A 25,939-nucleotide genomic window follows, 5' to 3' on the forward strand; every position below is an offset into this window, starting at 1 on the left:
TGTGCTTCTCTCCTTCTGAACTCCCCTCTTCTGGCCCTCCTCCTGGTTTAGGAGAAGACGAAGCCTCACTCCTCTCCAATGCTCATAATCGCCTCTCCTACAAAACATTTTCTTTTACATCTTCTGCACTTTTTGCTATGTTTCTGTTGCCAACTCCATCTACTTACCTCCCTGTGCTTAAGCCTATATATTTCCTTTCTGACACGTTTCAAGGGGTAACAGGCTACTTGAAGCAGACAGGTTTAATCTGGATTGTTTTCTCTGTCGGTGTCTCTCTCTCTTTAATCTGTAAACCTGTCCTCACCTCGTTCTCTTTATTCCTCCTAGTATCCCTCTTCTCTCCCCCTATTTATTTTTTTCATCAACTCATTTATTAACTTTTTGCTCTGTTTGTGCTCGCAAGGCTGTTTCGCTGTATGATCCACACTGGCAGCTCAGAGTTTAACTCATAATCACAAGGATACAACTCTTTAAAATACACACATACAGTATGTGCGACTTTCACTCTTTGTACAATTCTTTACATTTGTATTCTGATGCAACTTATTCTCTCCTGTCCTGCTTGCACACTGGAATCTTACAGCGTCTTCTTGGGGCAAGTACTCACTATTCTCTGTCTACTGTTGCCATCTTGCTATGTGATGCTCCTCCATAAGCGTCTTTCATGTCTGTCCTCTCTACATTTGCATGATTACAGATAGATAGATGGATTGATGGACAGACTCTGGAATATGAATACTTAATCATGACTATATAGATGAATGGTTGGGGGCTTTGATCAAGGGATATAATTAGAAAAAACCACCAGAATCAGCTCATAACCATCTGGCTTCGGTGTATTTTTATAACTTTGATGTGACACCACAAAGCATAAACGGCTAATAGCTCAGATATTCCAACAGATGAGATTTTGACTGAGTGTTTTGACCTCTGAATCACTCCCTCCTGCCATAACGTGTCTGTCACCGTGCCATAAAGACTGGCGAAACGTTTAAAGGCCTGTTAAAAAAAAGTAAGACACCATGCCGTACTGCCACAGACTACTCCGACGGGCAGTTTGGGACTCTAAAGTTCTCCGTCAGCCATATAGAGTTTCACACTGGAGCACGACCACCATACCTCGACCCATATTGCCCCATTCCTGCTGTGGGTGGTTCTTACAGCCACTTGTCCTAGTACACTCCAGTGAATTCCTAGTCAAGTGTGTGATGTGAACATGTGTTCATCCATGAATCAGAAATGAAGTCACAGTGACATAAAAGTTAAAACAAAGAAAGAAGAGAGAGAATGTATCGTGTAGAAAGGATTTGGACGTACAGACACCCTGCCCAGTCTGAAGAGACAGAGGGACAATGAATCTGCCCGTTATGTTTTATGTGAAGGACATTGTTTCATCCTGTACCAGATTTCCTCGGCCCCGAGGAGTGCTCATTGCTCAGTAATTTTTTTCGCAGACTGCACCACACGACTCAATATATTTTAAAGGCAATATCCAAATTGTTTTCATTTTAAGAGACAATTGAATGATGGCCGTCCATGCCTGTCGAGTCATTTATGAGAAAAGAATTACCGGACACTATTTGAAAGGAAATCCAGAGCCAAGGCAGACAAAGCATTAAGTGGAAGGAATTTTATTTATTACAATATATGTTTACATGCTGTTTTTCTTTCGCAGTCCTCGGCTGATCATTTTCTGTTTTCCAGTTAAAAATCTGCAAACAACGTTTTTTATGTTTGTCTATTAGATCTAATATTCTTTCGCAGCATATTGTTTTATTATCTATTGTGGGAAATATTCTACATTTTCAGCTTGTTTTCCAAGAACTGAACCTATTTGTCAGATGATGAATGCATTTTTTTTACCAACCCTTGTCTTTCCTCCTTTCTCCTCTCCTCCTCTCTGTCTCTCTGGGGTCACACCAGGGCAAGAAGGCAAGTACTTCTCACTCAGTCATTCTCTCATGCCTCCCCACTGCACCTCCAGCCACATTCTCGCCCTTGATCCATCACCGCATAGCTGTCCAAAATGTTATGGATGTGTGTGTGTGTGTCTGTATGTCCCACAAGGATATTCATGTAGCATCTCACAGCACATGTAGCAGTGCATCATTGTTAAAGGGGGAACACACTTTTAAGTTCCTAAACCGCTGTGTGGAATATTCACAACCCGATCGGCCTAAACCAATTCTGTTTGTGTTTTCCAAAGCCATGGAAACCATACAGCAGGAGAGGTTTGATGAGTATGGTTACACCTACATTGCTCCCAGGTAAGTGATCCTGACGCTATTGTCAACCCCACTCTCACTCGGCAGATACAAACGAGGGGCTGACATTGACATTGACCAATACTGTTCCTTTAGGTTGTACTGCAAAGAGCTGAAGTTGTCACTCAACAACACCCAGTTTCTCCTCGACTTCAGCCAGCACATCGATAACAATACTACAGATGCATGTGAGTCATGCGTCCTCTTCAATGTTATTTCACTGTACACGTCTGCACAGCTTGTGATGTCAGTTTTATGAGAGTGTGTGTGTGTGTGTGTGTGTGAGTGTGAGTGCGTACATGTATGGTATGCTTTACTGTCAGTCAGAATTGTCCACGTGTGATATCGCGATGGTCAGCGTCTGAAGGTCAGAGTGTTTCTTCAGCTATTATATTACTGTGGTATAAGCAGAGTGACATCAGCCCGATCGACTGAGTTTCCTAGAAGCTAAATGTTGTCACGCTCCACAATGACTCATGGTGTTTGATTTGTCATCATCTAATGGGTCGGCCCCCTATGGCTTATTACCATCATCCAGCTAATGGATTTGGGTATCCAAGATCCATTTGAACCCAAGGTCAAGCCATATACATTTTTGCAGTTGTGCAGTATGGTCTCACAATTTATTCTTGAGTCTTAACTGTGCATGAAGAGGGATGGACACGATTTAAAGCCACACTCGGGGGAACATGTGTTGAAGCTGTGTGCTACGGTTTCTGACAGCGCTTTCAAGTGCTTTTCTTGACTATGGGGTTCAAACTCAATACCTTGGCATCATCTTTCTCCTAAAGCTGCAACAGCCAATCCTTAACAAAGTAGTTCCTTCTGTCTTACTGTCTAATAATCACTCAGAGAAATGAAAACATGTATCCCTGCTACATGATTTCCTAAAAAGTACCATGAGATCTAATTGTTTATCCAGGGAAAAGATTTGGCAAAACCCACGTGCTCTTTTTCAGCCTGACTTCCCCTGTCAGACACTTAATCACTCGTCTCTTCAGCATTCTTTCTGTTAACAAGTGAACAGATCTGCTGGGGAAGAAAGCTGGGCAATTGTGGAAGCCAAAAGCATAACATATTCATCTTCCCCACAAAGATTCGTAAATAATAGGCTGGCATTGCCATATTTTCCTACTAATCGCTGTTATTGTGGTGTGACACTGTTCGCAATAGGTCAAATGTATCGTGTCCTTAATCCACAGGTAATATGTCCCTGGTGAATCGAGTCATCCTGGATGCAGGTCTGACAGCTGAACTGGTTAAACTTTGGAACGAGCAGCCAGTGTGAGTGCCAAACGTTTCTGCTGATTTTACCTTGCGCCATTTATCTGTACTTAACGTACAGATAACTTTCTTACAAAAGAAATATGACAAAAAAACGTTTTTCTTTTTATATGTCTTGCATGTGCACTCTATTGCTCCACCCTATCATAGCTGATGATGCTTATGTCACGCACAACCTCCTGACTGAGCGGCGGTTTTACTCCTTTTGTCTCTATTCCGGCTGATTCGATCGCGTCCAACTCGTGAAACACGATGAAAGCGAAGCAAATAAAGCATATCGCACCCAAACATACCGAGCTCTGCCAAGACGCGCTGTCTTCAGGACAGAATATAATGATTACATCAGTGTGTGTCCTTTCATGCTATGCCCACTTGTCTGAAATAATCTGAACACACACTTACACATAGCGCAGGGTATCTGTTTAACATTAGGACAAATTGAAACAAGTGACTGGTCGTAAAACGATTTGTGTCATGCATGCAGCTCCGTCTCGCAGTTCACAAACACTTTTCTAAAATGTGTCCGTGTGATTGACTTTGATGTTTCATTGGCTGTTGTTTTACATGTTTTCAGGGATGGAGTCGTGGCCAGATTTGTCGCCACAGATGGAGGAATCACAAGAGTCTTCCCAAGAAGGTACTCTCCCCTCTTTCTGACTTATAGTGTCGTGAAACAGCACAGCAAGCTTTCCCCAAATATCTGGTGGTGTAAATGAGTGAGATGAAAATGGATACAGACTGTACTGCTCTTAGGTTCAGGGTTTTTGGCTGCTTTACTCACCTGCTGGGTTACTTTCCAGAACATAGAGGATTAGACTCTTTAAGCTGAACTCCCACAGCTCACCAAGCCAGTACAGGACCCGGGTCAAATCCACACATCCAGCAGCCAAGCTTTGCTCCTTTTGCTCAATTTCCTTGCTGATACTTTTGTCTGAAATAAATTTGGGGCTCCACTTAGTCAGAATTTGATATTCCAGCTGCAGATGAACGCATACTCCTCCTGCCTATAAAACATGAAATATTATCAGTAATTGTTTTTCCTGGATCATGCCCTTGACATACTGTATATCCACTGCATTAAACGTGACTCGTATTCTGATGAATAACATTTGGCTATAGATTAAAATACAAATTGTTCAGATAGATCAAACACATTTGCTTGGTGCTTTATGGAAATAATGGTCCATATATAATATTATGTGACTATATTAATGTTTTTAGTGCTGGGGAAGAGTGGACTGAGAATCCTGAGACGTATGAGTCCAGCTTCTACAAAAGGACCCTGGACAATAAAATATATATTTTCACAGCTCCATCTTTCAACCGTAAGTGTTCCTAAATACTCCTAAATATGGGAATGTGTGCGCACTCGTAAGTATAAGGATCTTCAATGTGGTTTGGCACTGAGCCGATCCTCCTCTCTGCTTTTGGTCGTCATCACAATCCTACTGGCAAAGATCACACTCGCAGGCCTCTGATACCACTGTCTTCATCCTTCTCCTTCTCCCGCTGTGTCTTTCAGCGCTCATCCCCTCCCTCCCTCCCTCCCTCCCTGTATACTTCCTGTTATCTCCACTGATGTCTCTAACAGACATCAGGACAGGCAAACGTCGGTGTAATGTAGCCGCGCTTGACTGGATTAACACATGGACTGGCCTCACACACTCCACTCACATAAATTACTAGCAGCTAAAAATGTACGGAATTTCCCACACTGGATGGCGATTATTCCATTTTACTGTGATTCTCATTCTTGCATGTTCTCCGCCAACATCATTTTAAACATGATTTTGGTAAAATTGCTGTGATTATTGCTTCATTTTCTCGTGTGTATCCCTTCTCAATTGCAGCAGAGATCCGGGAGCCTGTTACCGAGTCAGGTATTCTAGTGAGCAAAGCAGTGGAACTCACGATTGATGAAGTCACGCTCAAACCAGCTGGTCAGTCTTGCTAAGCACAGATAAATTGCTTCTTGTGATGCAACATACGTTAAAGACTCAAAATCTGAACATCTGCATGTGTTGTGGTTTGCTGTGTAGTGGTGGGAGTGAAACTCAATGTCTCCTTCTGGATGAGCATTTTCATGAATGCTACACTGAAGCTGAATGTAAGTTGTATTATTATTTGTTACACTATCTTTGACACAGTTATCTATTGGTGGACACTAATGTTATTGTCTGGCTCACTTTTGTATCTTTCTAGTGCAAGGATGAGATTTGTGGCTGTCTGAGGAATGACAAGGTACAGCAATGCAGTTTATTGACTCTAATCTTAAAATGTTTTGATTATTGTCTTGTCTGAGGTGATTAGAAATCGGATGTTATCGTACAGGATAAAACACATGATTAAACAAGTATATAGATGTAGTCAATCTTGACTGGTATCTCTTCAAAATACTAAAAGGTGATTTTCAGTTTTCACATTTCTACCATTTTTATACTGCATTTCTAATCTGCTTATCTTTTTACACTACAGCATGTAGACTGTGTCATCCTAGATGATGGGGGATTCCTCCTCATGTCCAACCACGATGAGTACATCACACTGGTAAGTTACCGGCAACCCTTTTCTTCACCTCATCTCAACCGTATCATTTATGCTTTACTTACCCATATCTACTTTTTTCAAAATGATAAGCAATTGATAAATCATTAACGATAAAACATCTGTTGTGACATAGCCAGATAGGTTTAAATCAAAGACTTAGCCAGCATTCATAATTCTTACTTTTCTCTACCTTTCTACATACCTAGCTCCTCTTTGTCAAGGATCCACCAGTCTCATAGAGAGGTCAAATAAAGGGCACATGACTCATCAGTAATGAGAATGGCCTGTTATCTGTGAGCTGTTTGAAAGTTCCTGAAGGACAGCAGTACATGCATGTCTCCAGTAAAGTAAAGCACTATCCACTAGAGGTGGATCAAAGGGAAGGTTCTGATGGATTTTGTCAGGCCTGGAAGCGGTAGAGAACTGTGTCCCCTGTGTATGTGAGACGTCAACTCTGCCGTGTTAACTCCACTCTTCCAGGCTGCTGTGCCTCTGTGTGTCAGTGGTGGGACATGTAGTCGGTCTGGAAACTTTACATGTCAGTCAAGACAGCACATCTGCTGTCTTTGATCCTTTTACAATCAGAATGTCTGGCGTACAGTTTATGGTCATCGAGCATTCAAATAAGCACCCTCCTGTCTCTTTTTCTTTTTACATCATGTGATACATTCGGTATCCGTTGGGACCATGCAGACGTTTTTGGTTAGTTGTGCGGTTGTTAAACAACAGTCACATATTGTCACCCTTGTTCTATGCTCAGTTAGTCCTTTCATCAAGAGTATATAAACACGATCATTATCCACCATGTGGAACAGTGACCTGTTCTCCTTGTAATAAGAAGAGTAGAAATGTGCAACCTTCATTCAACGTTACACAGACCTCACCTTTTAACTGGCGTCTTGGTTGAGCGATCAAAGTCTCGCCACTGTTGCACAAAACCAGCTGTGACACTGACAGCAATATAACATGAAAACAGGAAACACCGGAGGACACATCCATCCTGCACCTATCCAGACGACTTGAGTAAAGGGTGAAAGGGCATGTCGGTAGAAGCAAAAGGGAAAAGTCAAAGGTCAACAGCTGTCTGTTCATGCGGACTATAAAACACCATCAGAGGAGATAGGACACAGCTGCATGTTTTGTTTGGACGAGCAGAGTCTTACACACTTTTTATTGACTGGTGTTTTTTTTGTTTTTGTTTGTTTGTGTGTACGCATGTAAACGCATCTAGATAGGTCAGTTCTTTGGCGAGGTGGATCCTGTGCTGATGATCAACCTGGTCAACACCTCCCTGTACTCGTTCAATAAGACCTATGACTACCAATCTATCTGTGACCCAGAGAAGGACAGCAAGGCTGCAGCCGGACCGCGCTCCGTCTTTGTGGTGAGAAACTCACTCCACAAGCTGCCACTTTGACTCTCATTGTTATTATAATATGCACATTTATCCATTTACAATAAGTGTTTGTTCTACGAGCAACTACATTGATTATAATACTCCTGTAGTTTCAAATATTGATTGTATATTACATTTATTTTCTTTTTTTCTTTCTAGGTTCACAGTATTAATATAATAACGTACAATTGAAAGAAATCATCATTCTCGACTCACGTATTTGTTCTCCAATTTGTTTTTTAATTTATTATCCATGACTTTATTTTTCCAGCCTACCATTGCAGACGTGCTCAGTATTGGCTGGTGGGCCTCCAGTGCTGCCTGGTGAGTGTGCAGGTTGTGTGTTTGTGTTTCTTTGTTTTGTTTTCCTCCATTGTGTGTTTGTTTGCTTGAGAGTGGGAGTTGATTTGTACTTCCTGTTATCTCCACTGATGTCTCTAACAGACATCAGGACAGGCAAACGTCGGTGTAATGTAGCCGCGCTTGACTGGATTAACACATGGACTGGCCTCACACACTCCACTCACATAAATTACTAGCAGCTAAAAATGTACGGAATTTCCCACACTGGATGGCGATTATTCCATTTTACTGTGATTCTCATTCTTGCATGTTCTCCGCCAACATCATTTTAAACATGATTTTGGTAAAATTGCTGTGATTATTGCTTCATTTTCTCGTGTGTATCCCTTCTCAATTGCAGCAGAGATCCGGGAGCCTGTTACTGAGTCAGGTATTCTAGTGAGCAAAGCAGTGGAACTCACGATTGATGAAGTCACGCTCAAACCAGCTGGTCAGTCTTGCTAATCACAGATAAATTGCTTCTTGTGATGCAACATACGTTAAAGACTCAAAATCTGAACATCTGCATGTGTTGTGGTTTGCTGTGTAGTGGTGGGAGTGAAACTCAATGTCTCCTTCTGGATGAGCATTTTCATGAATGCTACACTGAAGCTGAATGTAAGTTGTATTATTATTTGTTACACTATCTTTGACACAGTTATCTATTGGTGGACACTAATGTTATTGTCTGGCTCACTTTTGTATCTTTCTAGTGCAAGGATGAGATTTGTGGCTGTCTGAGGAATGACAAGGTACAGCAATGCAGTTTATTGACTCTAATCTTAAAATGTTTTGATTATTGTCTTGTCTGAGGTGATTAGAAATCGGATGTTATCGTACAGGATAAAACACATGATTAAACAAGTATATAGATGTAGTCAATCTTGACTGGTATCTCTTCAAAATACTAAAAGGTGATTTTCAGTTTTCACATTTCTACCATTTTTATACTGCATTTCTAATCTGCTTATCTTTTTACACTACAGCATGTAGACTGTGTCATCCTAGATGATGGGGGATTCCTCCTCATGTCCAACCACGATGAGTACATCACACTGGTAAGTTACCGGCAACCCTTTTCTTCACCTCATCTCAACCGTATCATTTATGCTTTACTTACCCATATCTACTTTTTTCAAAATGATAAGCAATTGATAAATCATTAACGATAAAACATCTGTTGTGACATAGCCAGATAGGTTTAAATCAAAGACTTAGCCAGCATTCATAATTCTTACTTTTCTCTACCTTTCTACATACCTAGCTCCTCTTTGTCAAGGATCCACCAGTCTCATAGAGAGGTCAAATAAAGGGCACATGACTCATCGAAGTAATGAGAATGGCCTGTTATCTGTGAGCTGTTTGAAAGTTCCTGAAGGACAGCAGTACATGCATGTCTCCAGTAAAGTAAAGCACTATCCACTAGAGGTGGATCAAAGGGAAGGTTCTGATGGATTTTTGTCAGGCCTGGAAGCGGTAGAGAACTGTGTCCCCTGTGTATGTGAGACGTCAACTCTGCCGTGTTAGCTCCACTCTTCCAGGCTGCTGTGCCTCTGTGTGTCAGTGGTGAGACATGTAGTCGGTCTGGAAACTTTACATGTCAGTCAAGACAGCACATCTGCTGTCTTTGATCCTTTTACAATCAGAATGTCTGGCGTACAGTTTATGGTCATCGAGCATTCAAATAAGCACCCTCCTGTCTCTTTTTCTTTTTACATCATGTGATACATTCGGTATCCGTTGGGACCATGCAGACGTTTTTGGTTAGTTGTGCAGTTGTCAAACAACAGTCACATATTGTCACCCTTGTTCTATGCTCAGTTAGTCCTTTCATCAAGAGTATATAAACACGATCATCATCCACCATGTGGAACAGTGACCTGTTCTCCTTGTAATAAGAAGAGTAGAAATGTGCAACCTTCATTCAACGTTACACAGACCTCACCTTTTAACTGGCGTCTTGGTTGAGCGATCAAAGTCTCGCCACTGTTGCACAAAACCAGCTGTGACACTGACAGCAATATAACATGAAAACAGGAAACACCGGAGGACACATCCATCCTGCACCTATCCAGACGACTTGAGTAAAGGGTGAAAGGGCATGTCGGTAGAAGCAAAAGGGAAAAGTCAAAGGTCAACAGCTGTCTGTTCATGCGGACTATAAAACACCATCAGAGGAGATAGGACACAGCTGCATGTTTTGTTTGGACGAGCAGAGTCTTACACACTTTTTATTGACTGATGTGTTTTTTTTGTTTTTTTTGTTTGTGTGTACGCATGTAAACGCATCTAGATAGGTCAGTTCTTTGGCGAGGTGGATCCTGTGCTGATGATCAACCTGGTCAACACCTCCCTGTACTCGTTCAATAAGACCTATGACTACCAATCTATCTGTGACCCAGAGAAGGACAGCAAGGCTGCAGCCGGACCGCGCTCCGTCTTTGTGGTGAGAAACTCACTCCACAAGCTGCCACTTTGACTCTCATTGTTATTATAATATGCACATTTATCCATTTACAATAAGTGTTTGTTCTACGAGCAACTACATTGATTATAATACTCCTGTAGTTTCAAATATTGATTGTATTTTACATTTATTTTATTTTTTTCTTTCTAGGTTCACAGTATTAATATAATAACGTACAATTGAAAGAAATCATCATTCTCGACTCACGTATTTGTTCTCCAATTTGTTTTTTAATTTATTATCCATGACTTTATTTTTCCAGCCTACCATTGCAGACGTGCTCAGTATTGGCTGGTGGGCCTCCAGTGCTGCCTGGTGAGTGTGCAGGTTGTGTGTTTGTGTTTCTTTGTTTTGTTTTCCTCCATTGTGTGTTTGTTTGCTTGAGAGTGGGAGTTGATTTGTACTTAAGGATAGGAGTTGTACGTTGTTGTATGTTATTGAGGGATGAAGCTGGCTGGATCACTGTAGGATAAGGGCTGTCACACAACATTATACTGCATCGCGATCCGTAAGAATGTCCAACTGCAATATGAGCATCTTTTACAAAAGAAAGACTGATGCTTCTCGTGACATTTACATCACCAGTGGCTCTAGCCTTAAACAGATTTGTGGCTGTTATTAAAAAGGGTTTTGTCATTCAATATCTAGAAGACGGTACATTGACGAATCCATGTGACTCTCGTCTTCCTCTGTGTCTAGGTCGATACTCCAGCAGCTCCTCTTTGGTCTCATGTTCCCCAACCTTCTAGAGGCAGGTGAGCAGCAAAGTTGTGATTGTGTAAAATGTTACCGCCAGTGTTTTAAACTCACCGGCCTCTCATTAATCTTGTCCACCGTTATTCTTTATTCCACCTGTCTCTTATTCCCAGTGGAGTCAGCAGACGATGACATACCAGATGCCATGTTCAAAGAAAGCTGCATCACAGAGCAGACCCAGTACTTCTTTGATAATAATGAAAGTTCCTACTCAGGTGTCCTGGACTGTGGAAACTGTTCCAGGTATGTGGGTGTTTTGTCATGTGTGTACACATGTGCATGTGCTCCCTGTTCAGTGACTCTCTACACTCTCTCACTACTGTAAATGGGTTGCGTCATTTCAGATTTTCCACCTCTAACACGATCTTCCTCCTGGACATCCTACTGTTTATTGGCCTGCAGGGAGGGGTCCAGAATAGTGTTAGTTTCCTGGCACCTTTCTGTTTTTTCCAGCCTGATTTCAGGCAGATGTTTGCGGACGAATTGTGATCAGACGCACATTACCTTGATCTGTCACTGACGGGAATTGTAGAGGGAAGCACAACAACTATTTTATCTGTTTTTCTTTCTTCACTCTCTGGCTCTAGTTTGGACTCACTAATCCACACATTCACGGCCCACTGCACATCCACTTTGCTCGAACCTCATGTTGTGTCAGTATGAGCTGTCGGAGGGGGTTAAATATGGCTGTAATTACTGGATGTTATAAGTCCCACGTGTCTGGTGCTTTATCCCCCAATGTTAACGACTGTAGACAAAGAAACTTTCAGTACTAACATAAAAAGCCAATCCCATGAGGAGAGAAGACGCACATCTGCACAAATACCCGTGTGTATGCAATATAATACTACTATAGATATATACTACTGTAAACTATATACGCTAATTCAATATCGTGGGGATAATTTGTTATCTATAAATATATGTATTTTGGAGTATGATATCCTCACACCAGATGTATATTACTGTGTGAATACTGTATACACTGTTCAGCAGTATGTACGTGTTGCCATGTGTGCTTTCTAGGATGTATCGTGCGGAGAAACTGCCGAACACCAACCTAGTGTTCCTGATCACCGATGCCAAGGCAACATGTTTGTCATGTGACCCCAGGCCGCTGCGGCAGGCTGAACAGCCCTGTATCCTTTCACTCAGGTCGTAAAAATTGAACATCCTTTTAGCTTTCCGTCCATCCCCCTGATGACAGGCGGGGGCTTTAAACTCTCAATACAAGGACACACACCTAAGGAGTTTGCAGTAGGTCTCCCCTGAAAGTTCACGGGTGAACAGTAAACCAGATGTCTCACGTTACTCACAGAATTTTTTTTTACTGCATGCTGCCATCATGACTAAACAAGTTTAGGAGCAAGAGTGTTTGTATGCATGAGTGTGTAAGTGTGTATGTGTATCTATACTATATATATATATAAATATATATATATATATATACATATAAATATATATACTGCAGCCTTCTACTGATGTAACAGTCCAGATGTTATCTTCAGAGGTCACCACCATGGGGTCAACAAGGGCCTCCAGTTGCTAATAAGGACACCACTCAGCACATGCAAACACTGGCACTCATACGAAACATGAAACATACTTGCTGCTATATATATATATATATATTTATTTATATATATATATATACATATATACAAATATATATCCATGACGTATATGGAGAGAGAGAGAGAGAGAGAGGGAGAGATTACAGAAATTACAATCTGTTTGAGCACATAGTGTATCATGTATAATTATTCAAAGGACTGCCTGTCTGAGTTATTGTATTTGAATCTCCAACCAATGCTGATGAGTTAGAACAACATAATCCATTTTAGCAGACAAATTAAGAGTCAGCACATCAATTAACAGTTGCTTTTTTAAAGTGTTAAATGTACACTGCTGATGGTAAGTGGCTTTCTCCTGAGTGTCTATTCAGCTGAAGGTCCAGATCCCTGCGAGCTGGCTCAGAATCCAAGATACCGCAAAGGGCCGGACGTATGTTTCGACAACAATGAAGACGTAAGATACAATACAACCACTAATATACTTCCGCGTAGCAAACATTGCTGGACAATGTTATATTAGTGAGGCTTCACAGTTGGCCACTGTCACTTCTGTCTGCTTTTCATCAGCATTCTGCAGAGATTTAAAGCACTCCTTAATGTTTAACTCTAATCCATGCTTAATTTATTAATTAAATTCATTTGTTTCATTTAGATCTTTTTTTATTTCATGAATTTTGTCTTGCTTTTTATGATCTTTTCAGTCATCATATATCGTTCTTTTTTTTATGATTCTGCATTCCAATGGCTGCTGCTGTTGTCGGGTAGGATGAGCCCTTGTGCCCAATCAGCAGAGGTTCTCCATTAAGCCCCACACCTCTCTTGTTGTTTCTGGTGCTGAGTTCAGGGTCAGTGTCCTTACAGCTTCATGCAGACAGTTCGTCGATGTGCTCTTTTCCGACAAAATTTCTGCTTTTGTGTGTGTGTGTGTGTGGGGGGGGGGGGGGGGGGTCATTATGCCAGGCTACAAGGCAGAGTGCACAGTGTACTGTAGCCTATTTGTTTAATCAAGAACAAGTGGAGAGATTTATGTTCAACCCATCGACGAATTGATTGGTTGAAGTGTTGGTAGGATTTCAGTTGAGCCCCATGATTTGACTGTACGTCTTCCTGGGCCATCGCAGGGGGCTGGCCAAGACAAATCAGGTCCTACAAGGGTTGGCTTGAGAAGGAAATGGCCCACAAGAATTAAGTAAATATCACTGTGCTAAAAAAAAGAAGAGCAGATTGTATTTATTTCTTATTTGCATGCCTACCTCCCTAACGCTTTAGGTGTTTGTTTTTTTACCCCAACAGATGGAGAACAGATTGAAACTCGGCAGTAAAAAGTGTTGAATCAATTTGTTACAATAGCATCGAACCACCACAATTCAATAATAGCTGCACAAAACTGTATAAATTAATACATATATTCATAGCCATACATCTTTTATTTAGCATTGCAAAATGCTTTGTCAACAAAATATGTAAGCAAAGGTGGATGTATTTCCTCTTGAACTAAAAAGTCTTTTAGGGTTTCAGAGAATGCAATGTAGAAGTCAGACCTGACCCAGTAGCAAAGCCCTCATGTAGATTCCCTTGAGGAGATCGGATGGAAGTTCATGTATTGTACTGTTTGAGGTAGATCACTAAAGCAACGGAGCAAGGTGGATGACTTGTGTGTGAGATAATTTATTTGCCACCCATCTTTAACAGTTTATCAGACTAAATATTCTGAGAAAGTACTTTCCATATCTTTGTGAACTGAGCCTTTCATTGTCTTCTAAAGGTGTAGATCACACACATAATGGGCCTCAAAGTCATGTGCCTATGTGTTTATACTGTGGAGAATATGAATATGTGGGAAGCAAAAGGGAGGGGAGGAATGGCTGAGGAAGTCAATGAGCAGAGTAAAAGTAGGCCAAATCCCTTTTAAATGTTTCTATCCGTCCCATTGCTTTTGACTCAGCTCCTCATAGAAAGACAGTTTGTTTCTAGGCCGGTTCGTTTCGTCAATGGAGTAAACAGAGGACGCTCCACGTGGCTTTCCTGCCCTTTGAATACAGGAGACTCCCACCACTTTCTCCGAGGCCTATGGCATTCACGGATTTCCTGAATACTCACATCAAATAAAAAAAACTGTCATAGGCAGGGGCATGCAAATACACACACACGTGCGCATAGAGCAGAAGGATGTCTGAACACCTCTATAACTGCAGCAGTAGAAAGTTAATTTGAGGACATTTTTTTATTTTTTTTGCCGAGATAGATGAGAAGATTGAAACCTCACTGGTTGATATAAAGCCACCGGCAGCCAGTGAATTCAGAAGAAAGGGAGATATCAATCTTGTCATATAATTATCAGAGTAAAAACATGATTCACAGAATATTGAACTGTGCCTTTGATATCACAGGTATCGACTTGGGAATATGATATATATATAATATGATACACAGTAGGATATCATATGATAGAGATCCATAGGATTAGATGCACTACAATCATGAACTTCTCTTTATTATTAGTAGCAAACATAGTGGTGATGTTGGTAGTTGTAATGGATGTACCGGGCGGAGGAGTAGACGGCGTTATCTAATTGATTGACAACTGATTTGTCCAACAGGAAGATGATTCTGACTGTGGAGGAGGGACCTGTCTAAGCCTGTGTCTGTGGCCGATGCTTGGGCTCCAACTACTGCTGCTGTGGCTCGTCACATCTTTACAGAACTCATGACCCCAACAAAGACACACACACTCACACACTCACACACTGATCATCTCATCCCATAAGAGGCCAGAAGGCACTCCAGTCATGCCATCCAGGATGTATGCAGACTATTTGCAAAAATACATTTTCTTTTATGACACCAGTATCAGAATTTCCATTGTCCAATGCCAAAGGGTGCGCGTTCATTTCCTCCTTGTCATTTTCAAAATCAGAGACATGTTTACTGTGCCCAGCTGCACGCATTTCCATGAAATACTCCTTCATACCCTCCAATGGTGCAAGAGTAAGAGCTAACCAAACCCTTTAATTCTGCCTCATTTGTTTCTCTGATTTATTGAGCAGAGGTTGAAGAGTCCCACTATGCCAACTAAATATCATTCAAAGTTTGTGTAGTTGTCGACATTGTTTGTTGCTGACTATAATTGCGTTTGAATCATAATGCTGCAATGATTTAGTATTTTTGGCAACCAGTGAAACTAGGATATCCCTTTTGTTTGAGTGTTTTTTAAATGTACGTACAGTACCTATTTATTTAAATGTTTTTTTAAATTCAAAATCAACTAGCATTTTTGTGACTAGTGAGATGTTGTATTGTAGCAGCATGTGCTCAGTACAGAGCTAAAGACAACACCAGTACTCTGACACCAAAGCTCCACACAGACCTACTACAAAGAATCTTCTGGCTAGTTTATTTTAAGAGATTCCTCAGACGTGGGTGTGCATCAGTATTCAAGTTACAACTAAATAAATAGATATATTCGAAAGCTTGTTGAAAAGTAAGTGAGATCCTATGAATTTAAATGTTAGCATATTACAATTTCAAGTATGTTTGTACTTGGTCTGACAGCTTTGGTTGTCTTTGATGCATCAGATTCCCAGTGCCTCCATAGTAGCTCAAACAGTCTGTTATCTAAAAGAAAAGGTGGACCAGAGTTGTATTCTTACAATATACAGTATGCTTCTTTGCAGAGAAGGTAGCCCTTGCAGTAATATGTTGTGAAATGGACCAAATCTGCTGCAGTTATTCTCATTTCTGTGGCTCAGGCATCAATAGAAACAACTTAATTTGTGGAAAATATTTTCCTCCGTGGTCAAAACAAACCTAAACCAGACTTGAGCTTGTTTTCCATCACCTCTGTTTATTAGTCCTGTTTCTGTTCCCTTTCTGGATCACCAGACTCAGGAGCCAAGATGACTTTTGAATGAGATCAGCATATCAAAATGACTGTTTCATTGTTTTCTTCTCCTCCTCGCTGTTCTCCTTATGCTTGTTTCCTCTTTGTTTTGCTCGATAAGTGCTGTGAACCAGACGCTGAAGGCTCGGCGTCTTAATGCTGCAATGTCATGGGATGAGCTTGTTCTGTGTTTGAACGCTGTCGATGCCGATGATCGCCTTCAGGGCCTGTTGGAGAGAACTTTGACAACACACTACTACCAGTGGTAATTCTGCATTGCCTTACATTACCATTTGTCATAAAGGTCACACGTTAGTGTTTGTTTTCCTTTTTGAGCTATTTAAACAAAGTAGAGTTCTCTCCACCACGTCTTCATGGTGACCTTGTTGAGTGTTCAGGTTGTGCCTGTCTATCAAAGTCACGTGTTTTAACCAGGGGGTCCCGTGTCTATGTGCAGGCATGTGCGTGTCCCTCCGATATCTGATTGTGCTTTATTACTGCACATGAATTACTCTTTTGTGGAACTTGATTAGACTGAGTAGATTTTGTATACATTTGTACACTAATACTATTTACTGTATAAAAGAGAAAATGAACGGAAAAAAATGGTGTTTATAATATGGTGTTGATTATTGTGCAAATATATATTCACAATAAATGTGTTGTATTGTTATGACTTGAGGTGCTTATTTTTATTGTCACATCTGGTCACTTGATTTGGCTCCCCGTGGATCAGACCATACAAGAGACAACAAATCTGTTTCACCGTGTTTGAGTATGAAGTAAGTTGGTGATTGTTGCTTTGCCACTATGACCATTTAAATTATTGCTTCACTGACTAATAAAATCTGATCATTTGGTAAATTAGGATTAAAACGTTATTTAACACCACTACCCTCTCTGGTTGAAAGTGTGAAGTCGTCTACATCTGAACACGCATAGCATCAGTGATGCAAGTGTAACTATTACACTTCTACAGGAAGGCGAGAAGTTAAGTTTGGTTACCTTTAATGTGAAACTGCTGATTTTCAACAAGCGGTGTATCACAACAATGCAGGTAAATGCAAATGAACAATGTTCAATCTCCTACCAAACTGCTTTTAACTTCTGCAATGTTTTCCAATAAATTGGGTATTATTTTAATAATAATCCACGCTCTGATGTATTTTTCAACATGACATACTTAAGTATAGAAAACACAAGTGCATATATAGAGTACATACGCACAGTATTGTACAGTATGGCCACCCTTGAGAATACCTATTTGGTCTATTTTTTTAATCTTCAAATTATGTTTTTAATGTTTGTTGAGTTCTTCATCCTCCACACTGAAGTACAAACTGCTCCTGACACACACGCACACATGCATTTTCACACCAATACCAGTTTGAGAAGGACAGCAAATGAAGAGCTGCACTGCATGTGCTTCCTAGCGGTTGATGCCTCTGGCAACACCGACTTGTCACAGACAGTTTAGCCATCACCTGAACAGCAGCAAAAAGCCAGATGTGAATTACTAGTGCTTTACTATGTGGTATTTGTGTTTATCTGATGGCGATCTAAGAAGCAATACAGCCACGGTTTTGGGTGGAGAATAAAAAAGACGTTTGTTTTTCTTGTTGATGTGTCGGACTGGGAGGTCTTTGTATGTGTGCTGTATAGCGATATGTAGAAGGGAGGTTGTAACAGGATACTCTTGTAAATGGGGACGAGGTCGTACCCTTTAACATGCCTGACTTAAGAAGTTACAGACGCAGAAAGAGCAGGGACAAGTTCTTCAAAAGCTAAAAAATCACAAGAAAATGCATCAGTGGATGTTTTTCTACAACTTGTGTCGGACTTTTGTGGTTCTGCCTATTAATTATTTTAATTGTGACAACTTACTGATGTCATTGCTGATATATGGAAGTAACGTGGCTTAAGCAAATGCCACATCTTCTTTTTCTCTTTTCTGTTAGTCTCTTATTTTGTAGGTGGTTGACAGTCAAATGTGACGGGAGTCATGGTCAGAGAGCAAGAGGGGATCAAATGCAATAAAGCTTGCAGGCCAGAATCACACGATTGGTTCACGGTTATGGCATTTGTCTTAGACCTCTGTCCAAGCACCAAACAAGTCCATATTTTTACCATGGTTTTCAAACTGTATGTTTTTAAATAAAATGAAGTTGGACATTACAATATAAAGATAATAACCGTGTCAGTATATTAAAGATTTTATTTTCTTGTGCAACTTTGGCCTTCCATAATTGCAAGAAAGGAAATATGTGCACATGTACATTTACAATTCAAAGATGATTACAATGGATATGTTTGGTTTACTCTGGTTTTTGCATTCAAAGAAGTGATCAGGTAAATTAAGGATCTGTTTGAAACTTGTTTGAAACACAGGAAAATTGTCAGTGTCAATTTAACACTTAAAGAGTACATTTTAAAACTCAGCCAGTGAACATATGGTCCCTTATCTTTAGAGTGTTAAAGTTACACTTAAATATAAGAGTTAACACAACTCTTGTAAGAGTTATTATTTTACTCTAAACTAGACTCAAAAGTGTTCATTTTGATTAACACTAGTCTGAGTGTCAAATGTAAATAACACTACAATTGTTATTTATATTTGACAATCGGACTAGTGGTAATCAAAATGAATACTTCTCAGTGAAATGTTATCACCATGTTCAGTGTTACTTTGCATTAAATGTCATCTAGCTGAGGTTTTTATCCAAAGCGACTTCCACTCATGTAACATTCATAAACCGTAGACACAGCTAAAGGAGGGGTTAAGTGTCTTGCTCATGGACACATCAACTCATATATTACATTTCATTGAGCTGACACTAATCAAAAGCAACTTACATTTAAACAAAGCGACAGGGAGCAATTCAGGTTTAAGTGTCTTGCTCAAGGACCAATTTGGGTGGGGATTGAACCGTCAACCCCCTGGATTGTAAGACAGACTTGCTAACCACTGACCCACATTGGCTCTTCAACGCTCTGTAGATAGGGACAATTCTACTGTCTACCAAATACTTTACCCTATTTCAAGCACAATTTTGATGTGTTATTCTGACAATCAGCCTTTCTATTTACCAACTGGCCAAGTAGTAGATTTCCTCAAACACCTCAAAATTAGGTTTCTCAAGAAAGCACATTTTATCCAATCTAAAACCTTAAAAAACAGGAACTGTATGGTTAAGTAAAAGTCAGAATGCCTTTTTTAGTTTGTTCCACTAATTGCAGGAAGTGACACACAGGATTAATGCTGCATCAACAACATAACCCGTGACTGGATCTCCAAGTATCAGCAGGTTTTTAGTGAACCCCTCTAAAGTTCATTTGCCAGTAATATAACATCCATTTGCGTAGGCTTTTCCAAGGAAATGCATGATTGCACCATTTGTCTTATATTTAGCCCCAACACTCTCAGCAGCCTCTGGGTCATGACACCCCGAGGCCAATCAACCCAAGTCAGAATAAACTTCCCTTAATCTGGTGACTTTAATGTGGTTTACTTCAGCTACAACATTTTTAATTGACACCATTTGCTTTTTTTCAAATACCAAAAAAGTGTACACTTCCTGTGAGCAGCAACATGGAGGTCACAGTTTTCCATCACCATGAAATCCAGCAGGGCAAGGGCATCAGGGTCACGGAGGTTCTGTATATCCAGAAAAAAGCCAAACCAATTCATTACTGTGCAGTGACGTCTTCCTGTATTATCAGTGACTTGCATGACGCACACTTCTTCTACCCCGACTGGGATCAAATAGTATTTGTAGTAGTATCTTTTTATTTTTGCTAACCATTATGTAACTCTAAATCTATTTTATTTGTCGCAAAAAAAAATTACCGAACCTGTCAAATTCATTCCTAATAACAATTACGAATCCTACATTTTTTCCTGTGATTGTTTCATTTTTTGCCACCTGTTGCTTAAAAAAACCCATTGAATCTGGCAACAACATAAGCCAACAAACCCATAACATATGCAAAATGGGGGAGAGAAAGAATTGTGTTGGACAAACTGAGGATTGCAAAGAACAACGTACACACACTTGGCATAGATTCACAGGAAATGCCACAGGCTTGTCTAAGGCTGTAACATGACCACACACTTGTCTGCTCACTTGTCTGCTCTCACTACCAGAGACGCTACACAGAGCGGTAAGAAGAGGGGGGGCGGGATCGCTGTTTATGTGAATGAACGGTGGTGCAATCCGGACCATGTGTGCATGAAGGAGCGCTTCTGTAGCCCGAACATTGAACTGTTGGCCGTGGGGATGCGCCCGTACTATTTGCCGAGAGAGTTCACGTCCGCCATTGTGGTTGTCGTGTACGTGCCACCATCAGCTGACGCTGAGGAAGCTGTGGACACCATCCACTCCACTGTGTCTGCTCTGCTGAATCATCAGCCTGGAGCATTCATGGCTATCACTGGTGACTTTAACCACACCACATTGGATAAAGCTCTGCCAACCTTCCATCAATACATAGACTGCCCAACAAGGAACAATAAAACTCTGGACTTGCTGTATGCTAATACTAAGGACGCATACAGTGTCACTGCCCTTCCCCCCCTCGGCATGTCTGATCATGACCTGGTCCGGCTGACTCCCAGGTATGTTCCTCTGGTGAAGAGGCTGCCGGTGACCACCAGGACTGTGAGGAGGTGGTCTCTGGAGGCTAACGACGCTCTACAGGACTGCTTCGAGTCAACGGACTGGGATGTGTTGTGTGGACCGCATGGGGAGGACATCAACAGTATGACCGACTGCATCACGGAATACATCAAGTTCTGTGAACACACCACCATCCCATCACGGACTGTGCGCTGCTTCCCCAACAACAAGCCCTGGATCACCAGGGACCTGAAGGCGCTTCTTAACAAGAAGAAAGCTGCTTTCAGGTCTGGAGACAGGGATGAGCTGAGGAGAGCCCAGCGCAACCTAAAGGTGAAGCTCAGGGAGGGCAAGGACTCCTACAGGAGGAAGCTGGAGGCCAAACTCCAGCTGAACAACACAAAGGAGGTGTGGACTGGAATGAAGCAGATAACTGGCTTCAAGGTGGTAGGTAGACAGCCAGGGGGCTCCCTGGAGAGGGCCAACGAGCTGAACTGTTTTTTCAATAGGTTCAGTTCACAGCCCTCTCCTGTCTCCTCCACACATCACACCTCCCAAACACCTCCCCCTCTGTCCCCCCTGCTGAGCTGCACATCCACCGAGCCCTCAATAACAATGGGCTCCTCCACCCTCCCCTCTCTGTGACGACTGACCAGGTGAGAAGACAGCTGGAGAAACTACTCCAGCGCAGAGCTGAAGGTCCTGATGGCATCAGCCCCAGGGTCCTAAAGACCTCGCCACCCAGCTGTCTGGTGTCCTGCAGCGCCTCTTCAACCTCAGCCTGAGGCTGGGGAAGTCCCGTGCTGTGGAAGGCGTCGTGCCTGGTCCCTGTCCCAAAGAAGTCAACACCATCTGGCCTCAACGACTACCGACCGGTCGCCTCACCTCCCATGTGATGAAGGTGCTGGAGAGGCTGGTCTTGGCCCACCTCCGGCCGCAGGTGAAATCGTCGCTGGACCCTCTGCAATTTGCTTACCAGCCTCATGTGGGAGTGGACGACGCCATCATCTACCTGCTGCAACGAGCTCAGTCGCACCTGGATGGAACCGGTGTCTCTGTGAGAGTCACTTTCTTTGACTTCTCCAGTGCATTTAACACCATCCAGCCACTGCTGCTGAGTGAGAAGCTGCTGGTGGTCGGTGTGGATGCGTCCACCATCTCCTGGATCACTGACTACCTCACAGGCAGACCACAGTTTGTCAGAATGGGGCGTGTGCTGTCTGCAACGGTGGTCAGTGATGTTGGAGCCCCACAGGGAACTGTTCTGTCTCCCTTCCTCTTCACCCTGTACACCAGTGACTTCCAGTACAACACAGAGTCATGCCATCTGCAGAAGTACTCTGATGATTCTGCAGTGGTCGGGTGTATTAGGGATGGACGGGAGGAGGAGTACAGGGCAGTGGTGAGCGACTTTGTAAAGTGGGCCGATGAGAACCACCTGCGGCTGAACGTGGCCAAGACCAGAGAGATGGTGGTGGACTTCAGGAGGAAGGCGACAGCTCCTCCCCCTCTGAGTGTCCTGGGAATGGACGTGGTCATGGTGGAGGAGTACAAGTACCTGGGCGTCTCCATCGACAGCCGACTGAACTGGAAGGCCAACATCAACGCTGTGTACAAGAAGGGGATGAGTCGACTCTTTTTCCTGAGAAAGCTTCGATCCTTCAACGTGTGCAGCAAGATGCTGGAGTTATTCTACCAGTCGGTTGTCGCCAGTGTGCTGCACTTTGCCATTGTCTGCTGGGGGAGCAGCATCGGAGCCGGTGACACCAGCCGTCTTAACAAACTGGTTAGGAAGGCTGGCTCCATCATCGGCTGCCAGCTGGAGCACCTGGAACAGGTGGTGGAGAGGAGGACGTTGAAGAAACTTCTGTCCATATTGGACCACCCGGACTACCCTCTCCACCACCAGAGGAGTACTTTCTCCAGACGTCTCCTCACGCTCCGCTGCCACAAGGACAGATACAGGAGAACATTCCTGCCGGCGGCTATGAGGCTCTATAACAGATCACCTCTTGCCAGATCATAGTGCAATAACTACAACAATAACTGAATACTTACACTATGTTGATCTGCACTTCACACATCTCATTTGTTTGCACTACACATACACACACATTTCATTTCATTTGCTCTGCACTCATACACACACTTTGCTTTTTGCACTCTGTCTATATTTAATATTTTTGTATTTGATTTGTCAGTGTTGTTGTGTGTTGTGTATGCATGTGTGTTGTATATTTACATATATATTTTGTTTTGTATTTTACTTTTATTTTACTTGTATACTTCTATATCTTTCATCCCTGTTTCTTATATTTTGTGTTTTGTTTTTATTCTTGTGTGTTGCTGCTACTGTCACGACAAATTTCCCCTTGGGGATTAATAAAGTATATATCTATCTATCTTCTCCCTCCTCTTCGCTCAGGTTGTAAGCATGCTGTGCGTGTGTCTGAGTGTGTATGCTCACTGGGATTTTCAGGCGTAACACTGGAAAACTCTGTCCAGGTGAACAGTCTCAGAGGGACGCATTCCATTCCAGCCCGGATTTGGGATGATTTGTGGATTTTCTGTGTGTTTAGAGTGGGGCCTAACATACATTAACTGGTAACATGAGGTGCTAGATTTGTGGGGGGTATGCACATTCACCAAGGTTAAGGAGTATGCCATTCACTTTATGGGATCAGGTATTTTGTTGAGTCTCTTTCTTTATAGGTTTTTGTAAATATGTAAGCACTAGCAGCACTATGGAGTACAGTTCTTACAACTAAGTCACTGTTTTGTTTGTATCGAGCGCACACCTGAGGATGCAACAATTTACATCACATTCAAAACAATACAAATCCAGAGAGTCAAAATAATCTTGAGACATGTCACCAACAACATTGGTCAACGACTAATGGATTGGAAGTTGCAGCTATTTAGTCGGAAACCAAAGTATAGGAACATTTTAAACTTGGACCTGATGATGAAGTTGTGAAAAATGAGGATCACTGATGTTATTGAGATTCATTCTCTGGGGATATTGAATGTTGCAATTGTGTCCCCAATATTAAATTGCTTGCTCAAAAGATAAAGTTGTTCTGGATTAAGGCATTTACCAGTCATAAGGCACTTTAAATGTCAGTGTCCTGCTGGCCAGGTGTTTAACAAATAAAATGTGACTGTATATATAAACTATATATTGTCACGCATTATTTTAAATCTCACTGCTTTTCTTGCCAAGACCCACCCTTGCTTTACATTCAAGCGCTAGGATTAGCCGGACTTCCAATGCTCGCCGAGGTAATAGTAAACCGATTAGCTCATGTCCTATGTCCTGACCAGTGAGCTACCCTGGCCTAATGACTTGAGGTCAAAATAAATATCGTTCACCAATCGTCTCTGCCTCAATCAGCGACACAGGGCTGGTCTTGGGCGCTGGCTAAAGTGGCGCATGTCTTCTTACAGGAGAGCTAGTTACGTTAGCTGGTGAGCTGGTTGTCTATGGCGGGAGTTCTGTGGTGTGTTCGCTAACACAGCTAACAGCTAACGTAAATTGCATTAAACACACGCAATTGTGGTTTGTATTTATTCAGAACTGGTCATTGCAGAGACACGTGGCAGAGATCTGCACACTTTTCTAGTTTGAGTTGTTTTTCTAAGTGTATCTTCACATCTCACAAAAGTACTACTACTACTCGGTAAGAAGGCGGAGTAAAGAAGGACCTTGTTGGAGACGCATTGAGTGTTGTGTAACTGGCATCTTTGCTTGCTTCTACTAAGAGTGAGTGGACCAGTAGCTTTTGTAACTGGCTCCTAAAGACCCCACAGAACATGTGTGTGTGTTTTCATGTTTCAAGTTACCTGCATGAGTGTCTGGAGATTCACTCAGGTGGGCTCTAAAGACCCACGCTGCACGCTGTCCCGCTCGCCCAACGCTATGTTCGCCATCAACATGTTAATTACACGTATGAGTTCTGACAAACAGGCACATGTGGGATGAAATGTACTTGCTGTCCCAGAGCAGCTTGTTTCCCCTCTGTTCTTTAATTTTGCCGACCTCCCTCCCCTGTGTCTTCTCAGTTCTACGCGAGTCAAGCCGGGGTAAATTAGCAGTAAGCTGCAGACAAGACACGCTGACTGTTAGCAGATGTGTACGAAATAAGGAAACACAGGTTTAGGCACTATTTTAAGATCTGCTCTCCCCTTCCCCTTCGGGCAGTTTTTGTTTTGTAGTCAACCATGCGTGAAATTTGTGCTTCAACTGATTCACTTAATTAAGCCAAATTCTAGATTTAGTATAGTCTCTTTGTGTGCAAGGGAAATGTGTAAACACGTTACTGTATTAAACACCTTCGGTGATTAAAGAGGATTTTATGGAGTAAAATGTTGATTTGAAGTTATAATAAAATCAGGAAAGCATCAGTAGGCTACTACTATAAATCACGGTTTTTAGTATGATGGTTTTAAAATAATCATTTGTACCTGAAACCAAGACGATAGTACAAAATAGTCCTTGCTTTACAAAATCGCTTGTGTATGTAAACATGAACCATTTTTGTGTATTTTCCAGTTGTTTTTTATGGTTGTGCACTTTTGAGTGACTGACATACTGTCTGCACAATAAACTGTGTGTGGGATGTCGATGTGTTTGTGCCACACACTTCACGCGTACCATGCTAAAGGATGTGTGTCATTTAAACAGTTATGGCTGGATATACAAGCTCACCAGGGCATTTTGTTGATAAAAGGTTCCAAGGTTCTGTCTCAAATGTTCACGTCAACACCCATAAACACCGGAGGAGGTAAAGACACAGGGCTGAAGAAGGACTCT

The 25,939-nt window shown here is 41.9% G+C and overlaps 1 protein-coding gene across 3 annotated transcripts in view; it reads left to right on the forward strand.

Moving 5' to 3' along the window:
• The window catches only part of LOC130195737 (voltage-dependent calcium channel subunit alpha-2/delta-1), a 60,520-nt gene extending 43,337 nt beyond the window's left edge, over positions 1–17,183 (forward strand). The window contains exons 23-40 of one of the 3 annotated variants that reach the window (XM_056417429.1): positions 584–599; positions 1,285–1,289; positions 2,207–2,267; positions 2,361–2,452; positions 3,467–3,548; positions 4,123–4,185; positions 4,770–4,873; positions 5,399–5,488; positions 5,588–5,655; positions 5,751–5,789; positions 6,024–6,095; positions 7,327–7,479; positions 7,763–7,815; positions 11,000–11,055; positions 11,170–11,299; positions 12,083–12,195; positions 13,002–13,084; positions 15,231–17,183. In XM_056417429.1, the coding sequence (XP_056273404.1) occupies positions 584–599; positions 1,285–1,289; positions 2,207–2,267; positions 2,361–2,452; positions 3,467–3,548; positions 4,123–4,185; positions 4,770–4,873; positions 5,399–5,488; positions 5,588–5,655; positions 5,751–5,789; positions 6,024–6,095; positions 7,327–7,479; positions 7,763–7,815; positions 11,000–11,055; positions 11,170–11,299; positions 12,083–12,195; positions 13,002–13,084; positions 15,231–15,341 (1,391 nt within the window). In that variant the 3' untranslated portion in view covers positions 15,342–17,183. Of the gene's footprint in view, positions 1–583; positions 600–1,284; positions 1,290–2,206; positions 2,268–2,360; positions 2,453–3,466; positions 3,549–4,122; positions 4,186–4,769; positions 4,874–5,398; positions 5,489–5,587; positions 5,656–5,750; positions 5,790–6,023; positions 6,096–7,326; positions 7,480–7,762; positions 7,816–10,999; positions 11,056–11,169; positions 11,300–12,082; positions 12,196–13,001; positions 13,085–13,395; positions 13,476–15,230 lie in introns of all 3 variants that reach the window. The other 2 variants (XM_056417430.1, XM_056417431.1) reach the window with 2 other exon arrangements.
• The last annotated feature ends 8,756 nt before the right edge of the window (positions 17,184–25,939 follow it).

Source organism: Pseudoliparis swirei, chromosome 6, assembly GCF_029220125.1.
Source record: "Pseudoliparis swirei isolate HS2019 ecotype Mariana Trench chromosome 6, NWPU_hadal_v1, whole genome shotgun sequence".
In the NCBI taxonomy this organism is placed as follows: Eukaryota; Metazoa; Chordata; class Actinopteri; order Perciformes; family Liparidae; genus Pseudoliparis; species Pseudoliparis swirei.